The 21,274-nt window shown below is 37.2% G+C and overlaps 1 protein-coding gene across 1 annotated transcript in view; it reads left to right on the forward strand.

Annotated features, from left to right (window-relative positions):
- The window catches only part of Tom70 (translocase of outer membrane 70), a 44,490-nt gene extending 24,340 nt beyond the window's left edge, over nt 1-20,150 (forward strand). Inside the window, exons 7-10 of the mRNA XM_081758733.1 lie at nt 8,274-8,498; nt 11,979-12,075; nt 16,481-16,604; nt 17,993-20,150. Coding sequence (XP_081614859.1) covers nt 8,274-8,498; nt 11,979-12,075; nt 16,481-16,604; nt 17,993-18,158 — 612 coding nt within the window. The 3' untranslated portion in view covers nt 18,159-20,150. The remainder of the gene's footprint in view (nt 1-8,273; nt 8,499-11,978; nt 12,076-16,480; nt 16,605-17,992) is intronic.
- The last annotated feature ends 1,124 nt before the right edge of the window (nt 20,151-21,274 follow it).

The raw sequence follows: 21,274 nt of genomic DNA on the forward strand, positions 1-21,274 counted from the left end.
GGTAGGCACATAATTCATGCGCTAAGGTCTCCTCTAAAGATGTGCTGCCTGCATTAGCGACAACTAACAGTCTTAGAAACAAGATTCGAATCGACGGAGATAACGCTGCTGATTTTAACACCACTCGGGGATGCTAGAGTTTTGACTATCTGCACGTTTCCACTTCACAGTGAACAGGTCTTTGCCAGATAGTTTCTTCGCAAGCTCTTCCCCAACTGAAAATAAATTATGGACGTTGACCGAGGAATCCGCTGTGACGTCAGTGGCATTGTTTCTCAACAATTTGTCTCCGTCAAATGATGGGATGGGCTGCAGTCGTGCAAGAATGCGACGTGTGTCACTGATATCACGTGACATTCTTGACATTTCGGCTTCTTTATGTTGTTCGCTAGTGACCTATGCTGTGTGAGTAAGAGTTTGCATCGCCAGATTGTACTTGGAGCATGCTGGCATTGAGAGCACCCACAAAGATCGTTGCATCTCCGACATTCCACTCCCATGGGTTAGACCTCCAGTGGATTTTAGCGATCTCATCAGAACCTGCTCTATGACTAGATCAGAGGACAACCCAGCCCAATAACGGTTGCTTCTTCTAATAACTCCGAACCCATTTTGAAAGCTTTCGTCAACTGTTGGATTAACCGATGGCAGCGTTAACATTGTTTGCAGGTACAAGCACGTCGACTTCAGATAATTGAAGTGTCCTGCTGCAGCGAAGATGGGAATGTACTCTGCTATAGCATCAAGGTGATCCTCCCAGCTTCCTGTTCGGTCTGCTGACACAAGTTTCCTTGCTGTAGCCAACATGCGCTGGTATGCAAGCCACAACTGACTTGTTTTTGATGTGTTAATAAGTTCTGACTTTCGTTCTCCTATTTTTTCTCGGGCTTCTTGAAGAAGAGATGGAGCACTAGCTCCAGTTACAGTAATCTCACCCGACATCAGACTCTGGTAGAGAGAGTACGCATCGTTGATAGTTCTGTGTGTTCCGTTATCGGTCTCCAGAAAAACATTCTCCACAAGCAATGCACTTAATGCCAGGTCAACCATCATGTGCGCACGGAAGGCTCTTGCTACGGACTTGCCACTTAATATATGTACAACCGAATTTTCTCCATAAACCTCATGCAAGATTTCACGTAAGCCTGAACCATCCATCAGGGAACCAATTGCTCCTAGAAGGTTCATCAGAGTATGAAATGAGCCCAACAGGACAACCATGTCCTTAATACTGGTGTTATGTGCTCTGTCATGCAGGATACGTGAAGCTTTCCGAAACAGTGGTTGGTCTAAGGTGATGATTGGTGTGACTTTATATTTTCTCGCAAGATTATTCAGGTACACTAAAGTGGAATAGATGCATGACATATCAGATGGATGGAGGTGAATAATCGGTAAGCAGAGAACAGTGAATTTCCCTGGATGATGAAGAGATGGATCTGCGTGAATGGCCCGCATCATTCCTGACCAGTTTGGTGTGCGTGACGGAAAATGTCAGGAAAGTTTCCACAAAATATCCAGGGAGCTTTCGTTCGGTGATGGTGCTGTTACCAGTTCACAGTTGACCTTTTCAAGAATAGCCCTGGCTTCAGTGTATGCATGAATGGAAACACTGGCAAGGGACTTCACATCAGCATCAGAGACGGGCTTCCGAATAATGGTTAGACTGGTGGTAGTGGGTGGAGTAATGGCCGCCAACATTCCCATACCATGAAATGTGCCTAAACCACTCAGCGTTTGAAGATCATGGTTTACATTATCCGCTGCAAAGAGGAGAGTCTGGTCTGCTGACATTTCGACCACACGATTACCAAATGTACTTGCAGCACAGCGTTCAAACCACTGCACTTCCGCGTATGAAGAGCAAAATCCCAGGTGATGCAGCGTGTCAATCAGGTGTTTCAATCGATAGTAGTGGTGCAGCTGCACAGCAACACCTAACTGCAGAGGAGCTAATATAGCTCTTGGTCTGGCTGCTTGCATCAAACACTGGCCAATCGATGCTATTTTGGTTTCGTTGTCCTTTTCGGCAAAAAGTGTGGCACAGAATATTTTAAGGCTAGGTGGATTGTACTGAAAGGATTCCTGAATGGTCAAGTTGCTGGGTGAAGGATATGTATCACTTCCAGTTTGTAGTTTGGATTTTAAGTCGCTTTTGATCAGTCGAGCTACGGTTTCTATTATTCTATTTTTCCCTTTTCATCATCATATTCTCGTGGTAAATCACGATATGCCGGTAGAATGTGATTGGCAGTTTCTGTAATGAAGTTGTTTTTTCCACTGTCACTAGAAATTATAATTTTTTCACCGACGTACTCCATTCGTTGACACTTCATGCGTCTGTCATATGCAATGTGATCAGTCCCTTCAAGAAATGTACTCATTTTTGTAACAAGTTTTCCCACAGTTAGTTGCTCATCATCGTGCTCTTCCAAATAACTACAGATGCGCTGAAATGCTCGGATTCTCTCATCATTTGTAAGTCGGCCAGCCCGGATTTTTTTTTTTTTTTTTTTTTTTTTTTTTATGCTGACTGATTATTGGTTCAGTATTGTTGAGGAATTGCTTTACCTGTTCGAAAGTTGATACTACATGATCTGTGATAGACACAATCTGCTGCATGAAGATCAGATGAGAAGTACTCAATTCGACCTCGGACAGTTTGTGACCAGGTATCGTTTCGTTCATTGCAGCACTTTAAAATGCTGTGTGGTAATTCTTGTGTTTTCACTAGCACATTTTCTGATTTCAACACGTGATGGTCATCAAATAAGACAGGCGTACCGCAAAACAGGCAGTCACTGTTGCTGTTGAAGGACCCATCCGACGAGCGAGTAACTGGTTTCTGAATCGGCGATTACGTTTTTCTTTTTAGGGCAATCGCAATATATATATATATATCAATGTAACGTTTGGACAAGAGACATGAACCACCATACCTGCAGCGGCGAGAATGTTACTACCGCGAGCCTTACTGGCATTGTTCATTCCTTCAGCTCCCTTTTCTTGAAGTGTGATGGGGTTATCGTCAGGATCTAAGCTTCTGCAGATGATACAAAAACGTGTAAGGGAATCAGGCATGGTTCTGCAGTGCCTAGGTTCATGCAAGATTATGATATGTAGAAAAGCTTATGGAACCCCCTTTCCAACGACGTATCATTTGTGCCCCCTGTACCCAACGATTATCAAGGTTGCCAGAGCCCAAGAAAGGTAAAAGTGTAGATGTTCCCAATTTTTTCAAGGTTTCTTCTTCTTTTTCTACAAATTGGGCACAGGGGGCACAAACGATACGTCGTTGTCAAGGGGGTTCCATAAGCTTTATTCTTCATGTCTCTGTGGCAATTAGGGAGGATGCTAGATCTAAGAAACAGAAGTTAGACCACAGTAAAAATATACAGAGTGACCCTCCTTGGTCCGCGGTTCCGAATTTTTATCTCCCTTACTGTTGAACCTACGTTCTTTATTTTTTTATATTATTGTTACCAATGTCTGGTCTACACGTGGGAATTTTACTGCCGGCGTATGAGGACGTACAGTGTTGCCATCGTCCAAAAAATATCAATTTAAAAAACAAAAAATCGACTTTCTTCTTTTCTTCTTCTTTTTCTACGGGTTGGGCATGATGGGTAAAAAGGTCACTTCGTTGGAATTTGTTGTCTATGAGCGTTCCAACGAGGTGTCATTCATGTATCTGTGTCAATTAGGAGGGCTACTAGAGTCGCCAACGTAAAGGTCTACGATTTTTTCGAAAAACCATAGTTCGCCATTTTGAAACCGTTTTTGGGGGTGTTCCCGTGGTCCGATTTTGTCGGATTTTGAATATGTTATTCAGTAGTAATTCCTGAATCGAAAACTGTTTAAAAAGCTTGTGTTGCAATTTTGCCCAGGTTGAGGGTAAAATTGCTCTAGATTTCCTGGACTACAGTGCTTGTAATATTGCACTTTTCTGGGGTGGATAATATATGAATCAGATCTTAATTAAGGATCACTATAAGTGAAACGTAAATTTAAATGAGCTCTGGTTAGGACAATAGAGAGGGATCATGCGAAATGATATGTATGGGCTTTGGATACCCACTGATAAGTTCACCCTTATCCATTAAGATATCAACGGATCGATTCTATTAACAAACACGCCGGAGGTTATCGCTCCAGCTATCTATTTCAAAAAGCAGAATTCAAAAATCAGCTTACATGGATTAGATATGGCTATGGATAGCCGCCGTTAAGTTGCCGTTACCAGTCAATATGTTAACGGATGGTTGCACGAACAAATTCGACTAAGATAATTTGTCTAACTGTTTACAAATTAGCTTAAATATGTTATAGATAGCCACCGTTACAGTCGCCGTTATTCGTTAATACGTTAATAGATTTGACTTCATTGATGAACTTGGTCAAGTTAATCGCTCTAGCTATCAGTTACAAAAATAAATAAATAAATCGCTTACATGTATAAGATCAAAACTCTAGATAGCCACCGTTACGGTCATCGTGGGACCCGTTATACATTAATGAATTGACTTCATTAACAAACTCTGCCGAGATAGTTTGTGGTGGACAAACACCGTGCTCGAGGAGGTTTTCTCGGGGTTCTCCCGTTTCCTCCCACTTTCTTCATTCCACCATTTCATTCATTTCTCATAATCACAGTCTCCTTTAGCCTAACCAGCATAACCGTGGGACGTAAAACTCAAAGATTTCATTTCATTTTTTTCTGCCGAGATAGTCGCTCTAGTTATCTATTGCAAAAAGCAGGTTTAAAAACTACGCTTACGTGCATGGGGTATGAGCTATAGATAAACACCATTAAAGTCGGCGTTCCTCGTTAATGTGTTAATAGATTGACTTCATTAAAGAATTTGGACGAGATAATTGCTCTAGCTATCTATTGCAAGAAACAAACTTCAAAAATGTACTTCCACGTATGGAATATGGCTTATAGATAACCCACTGTTAGAGTCGCCGTTATCCATTAATATGATAACAGATTAACTTATTTAAGAAACACGAGGTAAATTGTCCTAGATACGTGGACATAATTTTAAAATTCTCATTCGTTCAATATTTATCGTGCGGAGTAACGGACGGACGTACTCACACTCTCCTATGTCTTACTACATTATCCTTAAATAAAATGGATTACGAAAAGATGATCATGGGGTCAATCCTGCAAAGTGATCGAGAAAAAAGAAAAATTGCCGCTTGATCTTTTCAAAAAAAAAAAAAAAAAAAATAGTCATGAATGTTTATCCTATATCAGAGTACTTCAGAACCACAATTAATTATTTTTTACAGCATCCCATGGCGACAGCTGCCGCCATTTTGCTTTTTTTTTTTAAATTTTAGGCGTTTACGTTTTTTTGAAAATCTCAGTATGTATTTGTCCTACCAAATTGAAAATTGCTGGACATATCCAACTCACGCATAACTAAAACTTTGATCTCTTTAACACTTTTGCCTAAAACCACTTGAAGGGGGTGAAATCAGGGCCTACAATAACATTTTTGGACATTGAAAACATGTTTGGGAGGTGGAAACAACTGATGTAGGGTTCTGAATTTGTGTATGCATGTAGTCCAGGGTCATAGGTTAATACACAAAAATTTACAGACATGTAGCTGCTCCCAAAGGACTGGAAAAAATTCGTAAAGTTGGGAAATTATGCCTATTTGGCATGTTTCACTGTCCAATATCTCCAATGGGCCTGGATGAAGAAATCTGAAATGTTGGGAATAGTTAGTTCTTTAGTATATCATAACATACAACAAAGCGCGTTTTGTGTTTTTGAGCAGAAGGGGGTCAAAGTATTAAGTAATGACGTCATACTCTTAAGAGGTGTTTTGTTCATAAATCCAACTGGAAATTTTTGTTGTGAAGCAAAATAAAGTAGGATGAATAATTAATTGAGTCAAGGCTCTCAAGTTCGTTTCTTTCCTCTAGTTGTAACACTGTCTTATCACACCCACTGCAGCACTGGTGAAGAATGCCACTATCAGCAGAAGGCGAGGAAAGTCAAAATGCACAAATGAAAGAAAGTCCGTAAGTACTCCTTGCTCTTGCTGCTTGCTATATCAATGATATTAAATCATGTTTATTCTTGTTTTAAATGTCAACTCATGCAGGAGACTGTTGTCCTTTCGTTTGATCTACATTCCCAACTAAGTGAACATTTACTCGCTGTAAACACTGACTGCAGAATGTAGATCAAACGAAAGGACAACAGTCTCCTGCATGAGTTGACATTTAAAACAAGAATAAACATGATTTAATATCATTGATATAGCAAGCAGCGAGAGCAAGGAGTACTTACGGACTTTTTTGTCAAGTGTGCATTTTGACTTTCCTCGCCTTCGGCTGATTGCGGCATTCTTCACCAATGCTGAGGTGGGTGTGGTAAGACAGTGTTCTAACTAGAGGAAAGAAACGAGCTTGAGAGCCTTGACTGGATTAACCATTCATCCTACTTTATATATATCAGGGATGCAAAGAAGCAACAAAATTTTACTAGTCCACATTCCACAATAGAAATCTTACTTACCTTCGGTATGATATTAAATACTCGCCCGCACCGATGAACCACTTCCCCGGGCGAGTGGTTATTTGCATCCCTGATATATAATATTTGCGCGAATATAGTCCGTACCCAAACTTCACGAGATTATAGAAAAAAAGTACATGTCGAATATAGGCCGCACTACTAAATTTTCGAGAAAGTTCAATTAGACAGTACTTTGAGTTGCACCTGTCTCCCTCCCTTTCTTCAACTCCTGCATAACCAAGGATGACTAATCACGAACAGGACAGGTTTTGCGTATTGGGAAGTCTGGTGACATGATTAATTTAAATAGCAGTGTAAGGAAGTTCAAAGGTAATTTATTCGAAAAAAGTTAATCATTTGGTTTGTGAGTGACAATGGGAGAGGAGCGTACTAGTTACAAGATATCAGCTGTGAAAAAGAACACGGAAAGGGGGAAGCTGAACGCAGATTTGATGTTGATGGAAAAAAATTAAAAATTCTTCGGTGGTGTGCAAGTAAAGAGAAACTTAAATAGTTAGAAAAGTCGATGTTCATTTCGAGGGCAAAAGTGCAAATATCCAGATGTGGAAAAAGACTTGTTTGATTTTAAAGTTCAAAACAGGAAATATGGATATGCCGTTACAACTGAAATTATTCAAATTGAAGGCTACAAAAGAGCATGAAAAAAAGTCGCCAATGAAATTTAAAGTTTCGTATGGGTGAGTTCGGCGATTTATGCAACGAAATAATCCATCTCTTCGTGGCAGAACTACAGTTGCGCATAAACTGCCTTTAGTTTACGAAAACCGTTTGATATGTTTTCAGCGTTGTGTGATCCAACTTCGATGCAAAAATTTTTGTTTAAGTACTCAAGTAGGAAATGCAGACCAAATACAGACTTGTTTTGATATGCCAAACAGCACTACCGTAACTAAGGTAGAAGAACGTAGTGTACAAATACGTACATGTGCTGCTGGAAAGCAGCGGTACACAGTGATGTGGAGCAATACGGCTAATGGACGAAAATTGTCACAGTATGTGGTTTTTAATCGGAAAAACATTCCCAAGGAAGAAATGTTCCCAACTGGTATTATTGTAAGAACTTGTGACGGTGGGTAGATGACAGAGGGACTGGTCCTAGACTGGATTTCAGCAGTGAGGAGTAAGTGGCCAGGAATAAGCTCCTACAGCTCTTGAATATTTAACGCCTTCGGAGGGACTGTCTAAATCTGTTCTCATATTATGCAAAACCCATTTTATAGTTGGGAAGCATTCCTGGTAAGTGCATATGACTGAATTTGTACATCTGTGAACACTGTTCTCATGTATTCAGAATCGTCATGAATTGGTTGATTCACAGCAGTGTATCGTAATGGCCACAAATCTTGCTGTATGTTCTTTTCATTTTATTTTGGTACAGTTTTTCTCATATTTCCTTGAAAAGATATGTAATTTCTTTTTCTGTTCAAATTTTATATAGAGAGACATGTACGAAGTAAAATGTAAATTTTATTTTTTCCAGTAATATAATTCATGTGTTGTGTGCAGTAGAAATAAATGTTCCCGAAAGGTGAATGCAATTTCTGAGAAAGATGTAGTTTAACTATATTTGATTACTCAGTTAAGAAGGCTTCGTGCTCAAATGCGTCCTTGAGCAATATTTTAGTATTTTAGCCTCAGTATCAGAAACAGATTATGTAAATAAACGGCAATAATGCATTTTCTATAGCAAATCTTACCTTTGTTTTTGCAGGTTAATTTATTAATGGAAAAAGTATCGGAAGCAATGGACGATTTTAATAAGGCTGTAAGTTTGAATTCAAACTTCCCTATAGCGTATGTTCAAAAATGTTACACAGATTATCGACATGCATTTTCGTTAAGGGACCCAGAGAAGGTGCAGAAAGTTTTGAGATCATTCCAGGATGCTATCCAGAGATTCCCTAAGTGCTCAGAATGTTATTCTTTATTTGCACAAGTAAGTATTTGGAAACAAAATTCATTTAAATATATTTTCCTACAGACGGCTTTGTAATTGTGTGCATTCCATGCCATATAGTAATTAAAATGCCTGGTAAGTGGGGTTCGAACCCCTGCTAGTTCATCTGCAATTTGTGTTATTCTATTATTGGTCTGCAGTTACTGGTAATTTGTACATATGAAATAAATTGAGAATATCTTATCATTAACTGCTTTTGTAATGTGCTGTAGAGAAAATGGGCTCAAGAATTACCGGACCAAACTAGTTTCACATAACATTTACTACAATTTTACCAATTACATTCAGATTGGTATCCGTCCAGCTATTCGTTGTAATGATTTTTGTTCCCAAGTTTATTTCATACTTAACACACTGATTTTCGTGTATGCTCTTCTCACGTGTCATCAATTAAAATTTAATATATTCAACCCTTTTAAATTATGGCTTTTTTGAGGTATTTTGGAGACTTTCACTCAGTCATCTATTGCGTCAAGACTATTTATCGTAGGATCATGGTTCATACCCCGTTTTGTTTCTAGTAAATCAGTGTTTCCAACTGCGTCCGTAAAATTTCCCTAAAGTGTACCAAATGCGGGAAATTTCCGTTCAAAGTGAGGGGAAAAGGGATTTTCTTATTAAAAATTCCCTTTTTTATCGCGAATCTCTCCTTTGGTATAGGATAATATTATGCGAATGCTACTTAAAAAACTTTGCTTTATGGAGAAGAGAATGAGATACAGAGTGGCCCTGGAATGAATAGTTTTGATGCTACAGCCAATTCACATATTTTCTCTTGATAATACCTTTTTAGTGAATTTCTATACTATCATCATAATCATCAAAACTGTTCATTGTGGGAACATGAATTGTACCTCGTTTTCTTTGCCATGAGCTAGTCTTTCAAACGATACCACTCGCATGTCTCTAGTAAATTAATCAAATAACAAAATTCACATTGGTGGAGCTATTAATACTGGTTTCATGAACATCGGGATGTGCTACACCACATCCTCTGGCCCACGCAATCCCAGCTCCTCAGCATTATTTGATTGGTTGGAGGTTAGCGTCATTTTTTTGTACCGAAGTTACGTGAGATGTGTTCATACAGTTTAAGGTGGTATCCGATCCATAGTAATGCCATAGATATGGCTGTCCCATCGAGAATCAAACCTGGAACCCTGTGCACCAGAGGCACTAACCACTAGACCAACAGGGTGGACCTAACTATTATAGAACATCTTTGTTAGTTTTTGGGAAAATGTTCTCCATCCTTGTTGACGGCATTGAGTGCCGTATTGCATGAGGAATGGAATAATATTCCTCAGAAAAGCATTCATAACTTATGTCTCTCTTCCACAATGGAAGCAGAGCTATTCTGGTCCTGCTCCGTGTTAATCAAGTTGTATTTTCTTATCACACTATTGCGAGCGGTGATTATATTTAATGAGAAAAAGCGGAAAGGCTGTTACTCACCGCAAAAAAAAAAAAAAAAAAAAAAAAAAATAAAATAAAATAAATGTAGCAGAATTTTCTTCTACATGCAACAGGTAGCGCTTTCGGAAGCTGCTACTTCCGTCATCAGCCTATGGTAGACTTCAAAAAGGATTTAAAAAAAAACAAAACATGAAGGATGGTTAAAAAGTTAGGATATGTAAAAAACCAAATCTCTGTCAACTGGAAACTTCTGTATCAGTTTCCTTCCTCTTATCCGAAGAAGTAGCTTCAGACACTGCATTCTCGCTACTACTGTTGTCTTCATCAAAGAAGTCTCCCTGTTGTTCTTCCAAGCGAAATTCATTTTCACTCAAATCTTAGAAAGCACGTAACATTTTATCAGGTCTCATGTTGCTTTTGTAATTATTCATATATACCTTCAAGAAAACCTTTATTTCTACAGAGAACAATGTTACCAACGATACGAACATAATTGAAGAAGAAAATCATTCAAAGAAGTATCAGATATTTTATCTTTACAGCAATGAAAAGCAGAAATAAAACATATATCAAATAGCAAACTCGTTGGAGAAAATAATGTAAAATATTTCAAAATTTATTATTTCCAACAGAGATATTACATTTATTATTACCATATAGCGTACAACCTATAAAACAGTCCACATAAACAACAAAATATAGATTTTTAAATGAGGCAGTCAAATTGACGGTTTGGTCTTTCTAGGGGTATACAACAAAAATATGTATTTATTTAAGATAGACGCACAATGTTTATATGCTATATCAAACCTCTCTTTAAAATAATAAAATTCCTAAAGTATGGTTGCATAACTCAGAAATATAGGAGATATAGAAAATTGTTTTACGTGATGCCGTCAAAATGACGGCTTGGTCCTTCTAGTGTTAAGACACATGAAATTTGGTGTATGGACTTCCCATTGGAATTAATTATAGATGTGTTTAAGTGGTTTTTGATATTGCACTGAGAAGGAAAGAAAAGCAGGTGAGAACTAAAAAGGGGTGGGAATTACAATTATAAAATACCTATATCTCGAAATCTTAAGGTTAGAGAGACATCAAGTGAACTAGGTTACACGAATATAGAAGGAATAAATAAGTAACAATTTTTTTAGAAAATATCTATGTAGTTATTGTACACTCGCAAATATACTACATCATGACACAAAATTATAATTCGATAAATTCGGTTTGCCCATATTGAATGGCTATTTGTATATGTTATGCGCAAACGCGCGCTTTTGGTGCACGCGGTCCTGCGTTCGATGCCTGGTTGCGATGAAGTGCTGCAAGAAGAAAAAGAAATGTGCCCAATTTGTATTTCCTTTCGTTCTTTCTACCGTTCATTCTGAAGTTAGTATTAACAATTGTAGATGTTCATAGCCGCAACAATTGGTGGTAAGGGGTTCCGGTCCGTTCCGCAACCAGTGTTTGTAGCTCATATTACTCTGTTATTCATTTTGTGTATGTAAGATTTGTACATTTTAAAGATTTATATTAGTGGCAAACTTGATTTGATTCCCTCCTGCTTTGTTAATTTTTTGAAAACACTGAGAGACATGTTCGGCTATTTCAAAGGGAAAGTTTGTATGCCGGGTTTCATCATGCTAACATCAGGGATTCGTGATATACTTTAGTTTTGGCAGAAAACTTGAACCCCCTTTTACTTCTGCTTAGAATGCACATTTTAAATAATACTATCTTATCTCTTGCTTTTGTAACAACATGCCAAATTTCACGTTACTGGTTGTAGTAGTATGGTTTGAACGTGATGATGGAGTTATATTTGCTCATTACATAGTAGTATATGTTTCTATTCTATCGAAATCTTAGTAAAATGAATAAAGATATGAATGAAATACCCAAGATTTTGAAAAAATCTTTGTAAGGACTTGATAAGGTACTATTTTTAGGTATATGTTTAATGCTGCACAAGACATAGTTGAAAAATGTATGTGGCAAACTTTGAAACTATCAGTCATAGTGTAACCGTTGTTGTTACAGGTATTAAGTGATCAACAAGAGTATGAAAAGGCTGATTCCTACTTCCAGAAGGCTTTAGAAATAGATCCAGATAATTCCACAGTACATGTTCATAGAGGTACGGTTCGTTCATTGCATTCTTTTGTTGAGCAATTAATGGAATTGGCGTAAGTTGAAGTAAATAAGAGCTTTCTAATGTAGATGAAGTATTTAAAACATCGAGCTACCGTCCCTTATATTAAAGATATAATCCAGTAATTTATTTTAATTAGTACCTGGTTTAGTTATTATACAAGTTTATAGGTAATTAACTCGGTTTATGTGTATAATATCAAATAAATTATATTTGCATGCCACATAAAGAATAATAATTTTGGTCTTCATACCAAAATTCCATAACAGTAATCACATCCTGATGTGGTGTAAAATGGGGTCTCTGCAGATGACGATAACTAAACCAGGAAAGATCAAAATATTAACAGCCCGATTGATATACTTAGCTGTGTTCGCATCTCTTAACACTTACAGTGCTAATCACGTATATATACGGAGTGCTCGATCTTCTCTAAAATGCTGATCACGTAAAGGTACGGAGTCTGTTTCAAAATTTATTTGAACGCCCATTTGCCGTACGGTTACGGAGTTAGCATTCCTGAGTAATGTTTGGACATCATCGTTTCTCATCCCGTCACTAGATGGTGGGCAAATGCTCATAATCGTTCAGTCCGCGTCGTTCTATGAATGATATGCTACTTGTTTGAAAGCCACGATGGCGAAAAAAAAAAAGAAAAAAACTATCAGACTGCACTATAAGTGTTAACTTTTCATGGAGAAACAGGACTCCCTTCTTGAACCTTCTGCGCTGTTGCTGCTTCAGAATCTCCTTCGCACGTGTGAGTCTTGATGTATAATAATCTCTATTAACTACCATGCCTTTGGCCCTGTAATGTGTGAGTAGGATGTCGTCCTTTCCAAGAAGAATAATACAAAGACCTTGTCAACAAACTGTTGGGACAACTTTCTGAAGCTACTGGACTGTTACTTGATCTTTGGATCATACTGATCCATTCATTTTGTCCATAATTGCTTATAACATGAATTGTTCGGCATCGTTCAAAATAAAAATTATTCACAAAGTTGCCTATACTCATTCGCGGTTTGGCGCGATTTATGCTATCCATTTCGTTGACTGTTTGTACATATCCAAATCAATAAACACAAATCAATTGGACACTTTTCGGGAAATGTGCAGTTCTTCTGCTGCACGTTTTTATGGTATTTAGTGGTCTGCCAGAATAATGTCATGAATGATGATTTCCGAAACGGCACATAACTTGGGAAATCACTACTTTTATACTGTGGTATACCCACATCTTCATAACTTCGATACGTCTAACACAGTGGTATTGCTAAATATACTTGCTACAACTAACCGCAATTATCTAGTCCTCGTAAATCGGAGAGGTATCCCATTTTGCGCAACAATCGTCTATCTTACTGCACGTGCTACTAGTCCTACCCGCTGGCCTAATGACTAGCAAGCGCGTCTTTGGTTCACAGGGGCCCTGTGAGAGAACTCTAAGGTGGTTCGAATTCGACTTTGAAACTGTAATTGGATGCTTCGTATAGCCTTGGTGTTGAAACTGGACGCTAAATTTAAACAAACAATAACGAGTTTGTACGTCACCTTCTCGCTTACTACTATCACATAACACAATGCTGACTCAAGACAGTTGTGTGCTATTAACTCACAAAGATTATGATATACATACACAGGGCTCGAACTGGCGTTCACTAAACGCTTTTAAACTTTCCTGTTTAGTTTTTCCTTTTTTCTCTTCCTATCTGATGGGGGTCACGGTAGCTCACCTCTTGTGCATGGGGTCCCTGGTTGGATCCCAGCTCGCACTAAGTCAACATTGTGATGCACAGACACCGCGTGCGTCGGTTTCCTCGGAGTTCTCCCATTTCTTCCCACTTGATTCATTCTACCATTTCATTAACTTCTAATCATCACTGTCTCCTTTATCTGTGGGACGTAAAACTCAGATTTTCTTCCTATCTGATGGAGTTTATTAGCGAGTATGTGTGATTGTGTTTGCACTATTTTTTGGTAATTCCGTTTCGGGATTTCTTTGTTCGAACTATATATATAAACGACGGTTGGAACTTTAATAGTGGTAACTATTTATTTACAGCTGATAAGAGAGAGAGAGAGAGAGAGAGAGAGAGATCTGTGGAGCGTTTACTGTTCTTCGATGTAGTCACCAGCTGTATACAACCCGTTGCTAGCAATATGTAAATTTTATATGTGTAGCAGTGCCTGTTCTCCTGATTGAGTAAATGGAACGGTCTTTTCCGTGAATTATCGTCTGAAACATCGAAAATTATCAGTAGTGTTCAAACTACTGTATACAATGATTTACTGGAAAATAATGGAAGCATAATCACAAACCCTAAAAGTAAATAATAAACACATCAGATACGGAGTGAAAGAAATTTTAAAAAAAGAAAAGAAAAAGAAAAGAAAAAAAGAAAGAAAAAGAAAGTCAAAAGCGTCCAGCTGAGCGGCGCTGTCTTAGAGTGCAACCGGGCGAAAGGTAGAGAGAGTTCAGCAGTGGAGTGAGTTGGTAAGACCGCAGGTGAACAAAAGAGCAATAATGAAGATAGAAACAATAAATAAAAAAATAAATAATAAATAAACGTAAAGAATAAGAACATGAATAATAATAAAAAAAAAAATAATAGTAGAAATAATAAATGCAGGAGGAGAAAGATTGGCTAAGATAAAAATAGTTGTATGGTAAACGGAGCGAGTGCCTTGAGGTAGATATTATTGACAGTTGTTATAGAAGCGTAAACTCACTATCTTCCCATTTGTTTCCTAGGGACATGAAGAATCTGTGGAAAAAAAAAAATTGCGTATACTTGCACGAAAGGAGTTTTCGATTTTATTTTTCGTTGACAGGTAGATAAGGAATTCGGGCGCTGCAGGAGTATCTGTAATTGTTGCAGATCGAAAGAGGACTTAGTTCGTGTAGAAACCTGAACAGTAGATGCATTTAACTACGTAAATTACGTTTAAAGAATTCCAACAACCGGAATAATCACATAGCGGTTCTTCGAGGCGCAGCGTCGATATGACAGATTTCACATTCCCATATCAGGAATATTTTCATTGGTAGGACGGGTTGTCTAAGTAGGCAGTTTGAGGTACAAAGGACTAGGTAAATTATTTTAGGGCGACTGGATAAACGGTTCGACTTCAGGTCTGGTGGTAAATATGGGATATTCAAGACTAAGTAGTTTATTGGAACTGACCCACCCATCCCGTTATGTTTATCACCTACCACTAAACTCTCACTACCCTCAGCCTGGCTACACTATTACGTGATTCTGCATTTCAGGGTGTTGCCGCCCCCACCTGAAAGCTTCACAGCTACTTTTGAGCTACTTAGTTTTTCTATTCTACTTCCTTGCTTCCTGCCCGATAAATATTTACTGAATGACCCTACAGTGTATTTTTTTAAGTATACGTTATTACGTTTTGTGATTACAGATTCATTATGGTAGTTATGGATAAACACACGGGAAGAGTAGTGTCTGGTCTTATATAAGGACCTGTAATGTTTGAAGTAGTGTCCGGTTGTTATGACTGTACAGTGATGATGCCAGGTCAAAGTTAAAGTAGGTCACAAGAGAGAAGGGAGCGTGATCCATAGAAAATCTGCTGAGAAACATATGCATATAACACTGTAATGTGACTTAGTGGGAAAAGGAGTTGTAATGGAAGAATGGTAATTAGGAAAAGGGAAACATGAGTAAATTAAATCAGACAAATAATGAAAACAGTAAAACAAAAATAAATTTGAGATAAAGAAAAGTGTAGTAACGATGGAGCAATAATAATAATTTTTATCATGAATATAATAGTGGCCCTCGCCACAGCTGCTATTATTATTATTATTATTATTATTATTATTATTATTATTATTATTATTATTATTTAAAAAATGGAGGAATCAGTGAGGAGAAAGAAAGGTTATAGGTGCCTTAGTGCAAGGTTACAGTTTGAAGATGAAATGAAAACGTATGTAACACTCTTAAGGTACATACATTTCCATCTTGTTCTGAGAAAAGGAGAGTTGGATAGAAGATTTCGTAAGATGCAAACACAATAAAGTTGTATTCCACGTTTTTGATGATCTGTGTTCCGTGTTCAGTGGAATAGTCTTGCCTTCTCTTGGGTTTTGTTCCCTCTAGACGCCTACTCAGATTTAACCTGGCTACCCACTCTTCCGTCGTAACATCCGGAAATATAGTCGATCGTTGCATATGATAAAACGCTCTTTTTCTTTTTTCCCTTTGGCACCTTGAGAGCCAGACAGGTGCGTATGTAGTTTTCCAAGAATGTTTTAGTCCATGACTAAAGTGCAGCTTTTATTGTTAATATTATTTTAGTATAAATACATATAATGTTATGTATATTTGTATTAAAATACACATACATACTGAAATTGCAGGGCTGTTAACGTTGCAATGGACTGGAGATGTAGCCAAAGCTACGCAGTTGATCTCAAGAGCCGTAGAAATGGACGACAAATGTGAATTCGGTTATGAAACTTTGGGTACCATTGAAGTTCAAAGGTAAGGAAGATACGTTACTCACATTAGATAATAATGTGCAACATGCAAAATACTTTTAGGGCCGCGGTGGCTCAGTGGTAGAGCGTTCACCTCTGGTGCTTGGGGTCCCGGGTTCGATCCCAGCCCCCGCCAAGTGAACTTTGTGGTGGACAAACATCTCGGGGTTCTCCCGTTTCCTCCCACTTTCTTCATTCTACCATTTCATTCATTACTCATCATCACTGTCCCCTTTAGCCTAACCGGCATAACCGTGGGACGTAAAATTCAAAGATTTCATTTTATTTCATTTTTTCAAAATACTTTTATTTTAATTTTACGAGGGGTAGGATATAAATAGAATTCTTTATGCTGGTGTTGTCCATATAGCTATTTTAGAGCATTAGCAGTTTGTGTAGAAGTAGATAAATATGTCCTTCGTTTCTCCACATGGTCACCTTTCACATTAAAGCATTTCTGCACGAGGCTTGAAGAAAGTCTGGTAAAACTCGTGTCATGTATTTGGAAGAATCCCCAATCAACGATTTTCAACTCTTCGTTGCTTGCAAAACTCTTTCCATCCAACCACTTTCTCGAGAAACGGAATAAGTGAAAGGGGGATTTCAATACGTTCTCAACCAAGGTTACGCACATGTTCCACAGTTCTGGCTGTATAAAATCTGGCGTTATCAAGGAGAATGGCACTTGATATGAGCATGCCGGATCGCCTTCATCGCGTTAATTTGACAATGTTGCACACCTCTGGATCTCCTGTCTTGAAATACACAAATCTACAATAGTCAGGATGGCGGACTACTCTACGTCTGAGCTGGCGGACATGTATTTTATTTGTGGAGATGCACGATGTAAAAGCTGGGAAGCAAGCACTTGTTTAATGAGGCGGACGTTACCGGCAAAGATACTTTTTTCAACTTGATGGTTGGGTTCGAGGAAGACAGGATCTGTTTCACCAGTTACTGGAACATGGGCGATCTCGTACATTGCACACAGATAAATTTGAAAATAATGTATACATGCTTCGACCTAGCCTTTCCTAACGGAATATCTGGGAATCTTTCTCATCCTGGAGAATCCCTTATGCCGCCATTAAAAGATTCTAATCATGCATTTTTGGAATAGAGCAGATTACAAGTCTAAGACGGCAGCATGTTGTCTGAGCTTAGTGGCTTTGAAGATATTCATTTTCAGAGTTCATTTTCCTACACTTTCGGCAGCCTGAAATTCTGAAACCAAGCGTTTCCGAGGAAATATTTACCGCAATTTTTTTTTTTTTTTTTTTACCTTGTTACCTTTTAATCTATATATATATATTAAGAGTAGAAATTATATATCTTGTTTCGGAACGAATTGAATTGTTTAATGAATGAACAAAAATATTATTTTCTTTCTAGGGGTAATTTGAAACGTGCGATCGAACTGTTTGACAAGGCCATTCCGTTAGCAAAAACAGAATTAGAGATGTCCCATCTGTTCTCACTAAAAGATGCAGCCGTCGCTCAACAAACAGTTGCCGAAAAAATGGGTATTCCAATAATGAATCCCGGAGTGCAGCAGTAAATGTGGTCAGAATCTGGTCACCATAACATAGATGTTCCTAACAAACGAAGAAGAGAAGAATACTGTTGTAAAGGATTGCCTATGATGCTTGAGACTGAAAATTCTAGTTCAATTGACAGCAAGGAACAAAAGACAACAGCATATATCAAAAATTCCATTACAAAACATAAATATATATTTTTTCTCAGTATGACTTGCCATTAGTGTAAGTAAATAAGTCCTGCAGTTGTTAATTAATTGTAAAAATTTTAATATATTTTTGTTGTTGTGTACTGTATTTGAGCGTTATAGCATAAGAAACTCTTTTTAACATTATGATCTGGTTACTTTTTTTTTCCTCTGTTATTTTAGTCTTTTTCATGAGTTTAAATATGTGAAATTGGTTCAAAACTCTTATGGGGAACATAATAGTGTTAAAGATAAATCTGTTTGGGACCGCTATAGGTCCAGGAAGTGAATTGAAACACACAAGGAGAAAACAGTATGAAATTTTGTATGTCAGGTAGGTCAGTAAAGTTGTATATACTTAAGTACTTACTTCCTGGTGCTACGGACTTCAGTTCGTCGCCATTCTTAATACAGCCCTCCATTGTACATAGTGACATTTGTTATTTAATTAAATGCATTTGCGGACTGGTGGATTGTACAATATAGTCGTATCTTACCCGACAATAATTCTAAATTAATTGATTTGATACCAGAAATCGCTGTTAGAACAAAATAAAATTCTAATATGGACACATTTAAAATTTAAGGGTAATGGTTTGAACATATATTTGGCGTGAACTCGAAATGTCATAATGTAAAAGCAGAATAATAAACCAGTGTAACGATGAATTCTAAATTAAGATTTGTTAAGATGCCGCTTAATCAAATATGATTATAACCAATCGTAGTAATAAGATCAGTGCAATGACCACAGTGATGAACTCTAGAAGTCGGAGGTTTAAGATACCACATAATTAAGTATTTTTGTATTTTCTTTTTATCAAACGCGTGTACTTGTAAAAGAAAGAAAGAGAATATAATATACATTAGGTACGACTTTTACAGTGGGGAAAGTAAATTGTGATTTTCAAGCTTTAAGATGTATCCTTAAGTCTCCTCTTTACGTTCGTTTTCAATTTAACAAAATCATAATAAGCAATGAAGTACGAAAATAAAGTGTAATATCGTGCTTTTTAATATTGGCAACATGACATTTAAGTTGAGCTATGGAACAAATTGGTAAGTGGAATTAATAAGTATGCGTATATAATGGTATGAAATTAATAATGGAAAAAATTGTAAATCTCACCCCGTCAGTGTAAAAACTAAACCCAAAAAATGAAAATTGGTTGCATTATTTGCATTATTTTGCGTTATTTGCAAACATCTCTTTGTATTATTTATATATATATATTTACAGTAAATGGGAATGAACCTAGAGAAGAGGCTTCAATTTCGAAAGGTACATCTTTGTTTTATAAATGCATTTCCATAGTACAATTGTTGTTGTTTAGTGGTTACAAACAGAAAGTGGAAATCTAAGAATATTTTCCCGTGCAGCTCTTAAGAGCACTAATAAATTCAACTACCATGGTAATGAATTATCATCGTTATTGTACTGAGCAATGTGAATTTTGTGTTTACTGGAAAGTGATCCTATGAACATTGAGCACGTTAAGTGTGTTATGTACATAATTTGTGTGCGCGCGGGTATGCTTGTGCAAGTAGGTAGTAACTAGTCTTTACCATCGATTTCACACTCAGTTTAATTTTTCGTATTTCTCACAAATTGTAAACTAAAATAATTAGGTATATTATATACGAAATTCTTGCCAAAATCTCTTTTTACCACCATTTTGGATGAGTCTAGAGGCATGAAGTGCAGTAGAATCAGGGATAGTATGTTCATAGCTGCCAGGTCCATGAAGTCAAGATTGGTACTTCTATTACCATTGTAACTGAAAGAAGGATGTTACCATGGACAATAAAGTAGAGGAGATTGCCTGTCGTGGTTTTATTTATTCTGCCCACGCGCTTTGGTGTTTTTCTGTATATATTATTTTGTATAATTATATATATATATATATATATATGAAAATATGTGTGTATGTAAGAGAGTGAAAGAAATTGATTATTTTTTCCTGACATTCGACAATATTTTCCGTGCAAAAATAAACTGAAAAAATGGAAAGAGTTGGCTTGATAGAATGGTAAATTTCCTTCGTTATTCATTATTTGATCAATTCATAACTGACGAAATGTAGTGTATTTAAAGAATCTGGAGCTGGATAATTTTATTATGTTACGTGTGACGCAATAAAATGCAGAATTTTCCTTGTACGTATCACTTGATATGTTCAATATTTCGAACTTGAATTCATAATCAGGTTTTCGAAGGAACAGAGTTGAAAAGGGGTCTAAACAAATAACAGTGTCACGTGAAGGAGTTCGGTTATGTTTACTTAAATGGTATGCAACCAACCTGACGTTTAGAGGTACACTGCAGAAAGTGAGTTCTTTTACAGGGTGTCTATCGGTCACGAAAGTCATGAAATCAGAAAACGGTCATGCAAGTCAAGAAAAAGTCAAGAAATTTAGCTTTTGGGGTCACGATTTTTTTTTAATCAACAAATATAAGTATAGACTGGAATTTTTTTTGTTCTATAAAACGTTAAAATTCACCACCAAAAATATGTATGGTCGGCTTTAAACGCTACCAAATCGCAAGCAAAGCATACATGAAAATACGACCTAATTCGCACCCAAATTTTCTCTTGAAAATGTGAAATTTTATTGTTTGGTAAAGAAAAGGTCACGAAATTCCATTTTGGAATTATAGTAGACATCTTGTTTTAGAAGAATATGTAATTTTCATCCTCTACATCCTGCCGAAAATTGATGCTAAACCATCAAGTAGTTCTTGAGATTTTGTCTCTTCGAGACGGAGAAAACCTTCATGAATCCGTTCCGCATACGGGTAATTTTTCAAAGGTAAATCCCAACTAGAACTTCATCTTCTTTCTTCGATGGTCCTTATATATTACCTGGTTTCAGAATTACGTCTTGCATTCTGAAAACACATCCGGAATTCTGGTTCCACTCTCATCTAGTTTCGAGCACTATACAAA

Source organism: Thermobia domestica, chromosome 5 (assembly GCF_964235325.1).
Source record: "Thermobia domestica chromosome 5, izTheDome1.hap1.1, whole genome shotgun sequence".
Taxonomy (NCBI): domain Eukaryota; kingdom Metazoa; phylum Arthropoda; class Insecta; order Zygentoma; family Lepismatidae; genus Thermobia; species Thermobia domestica.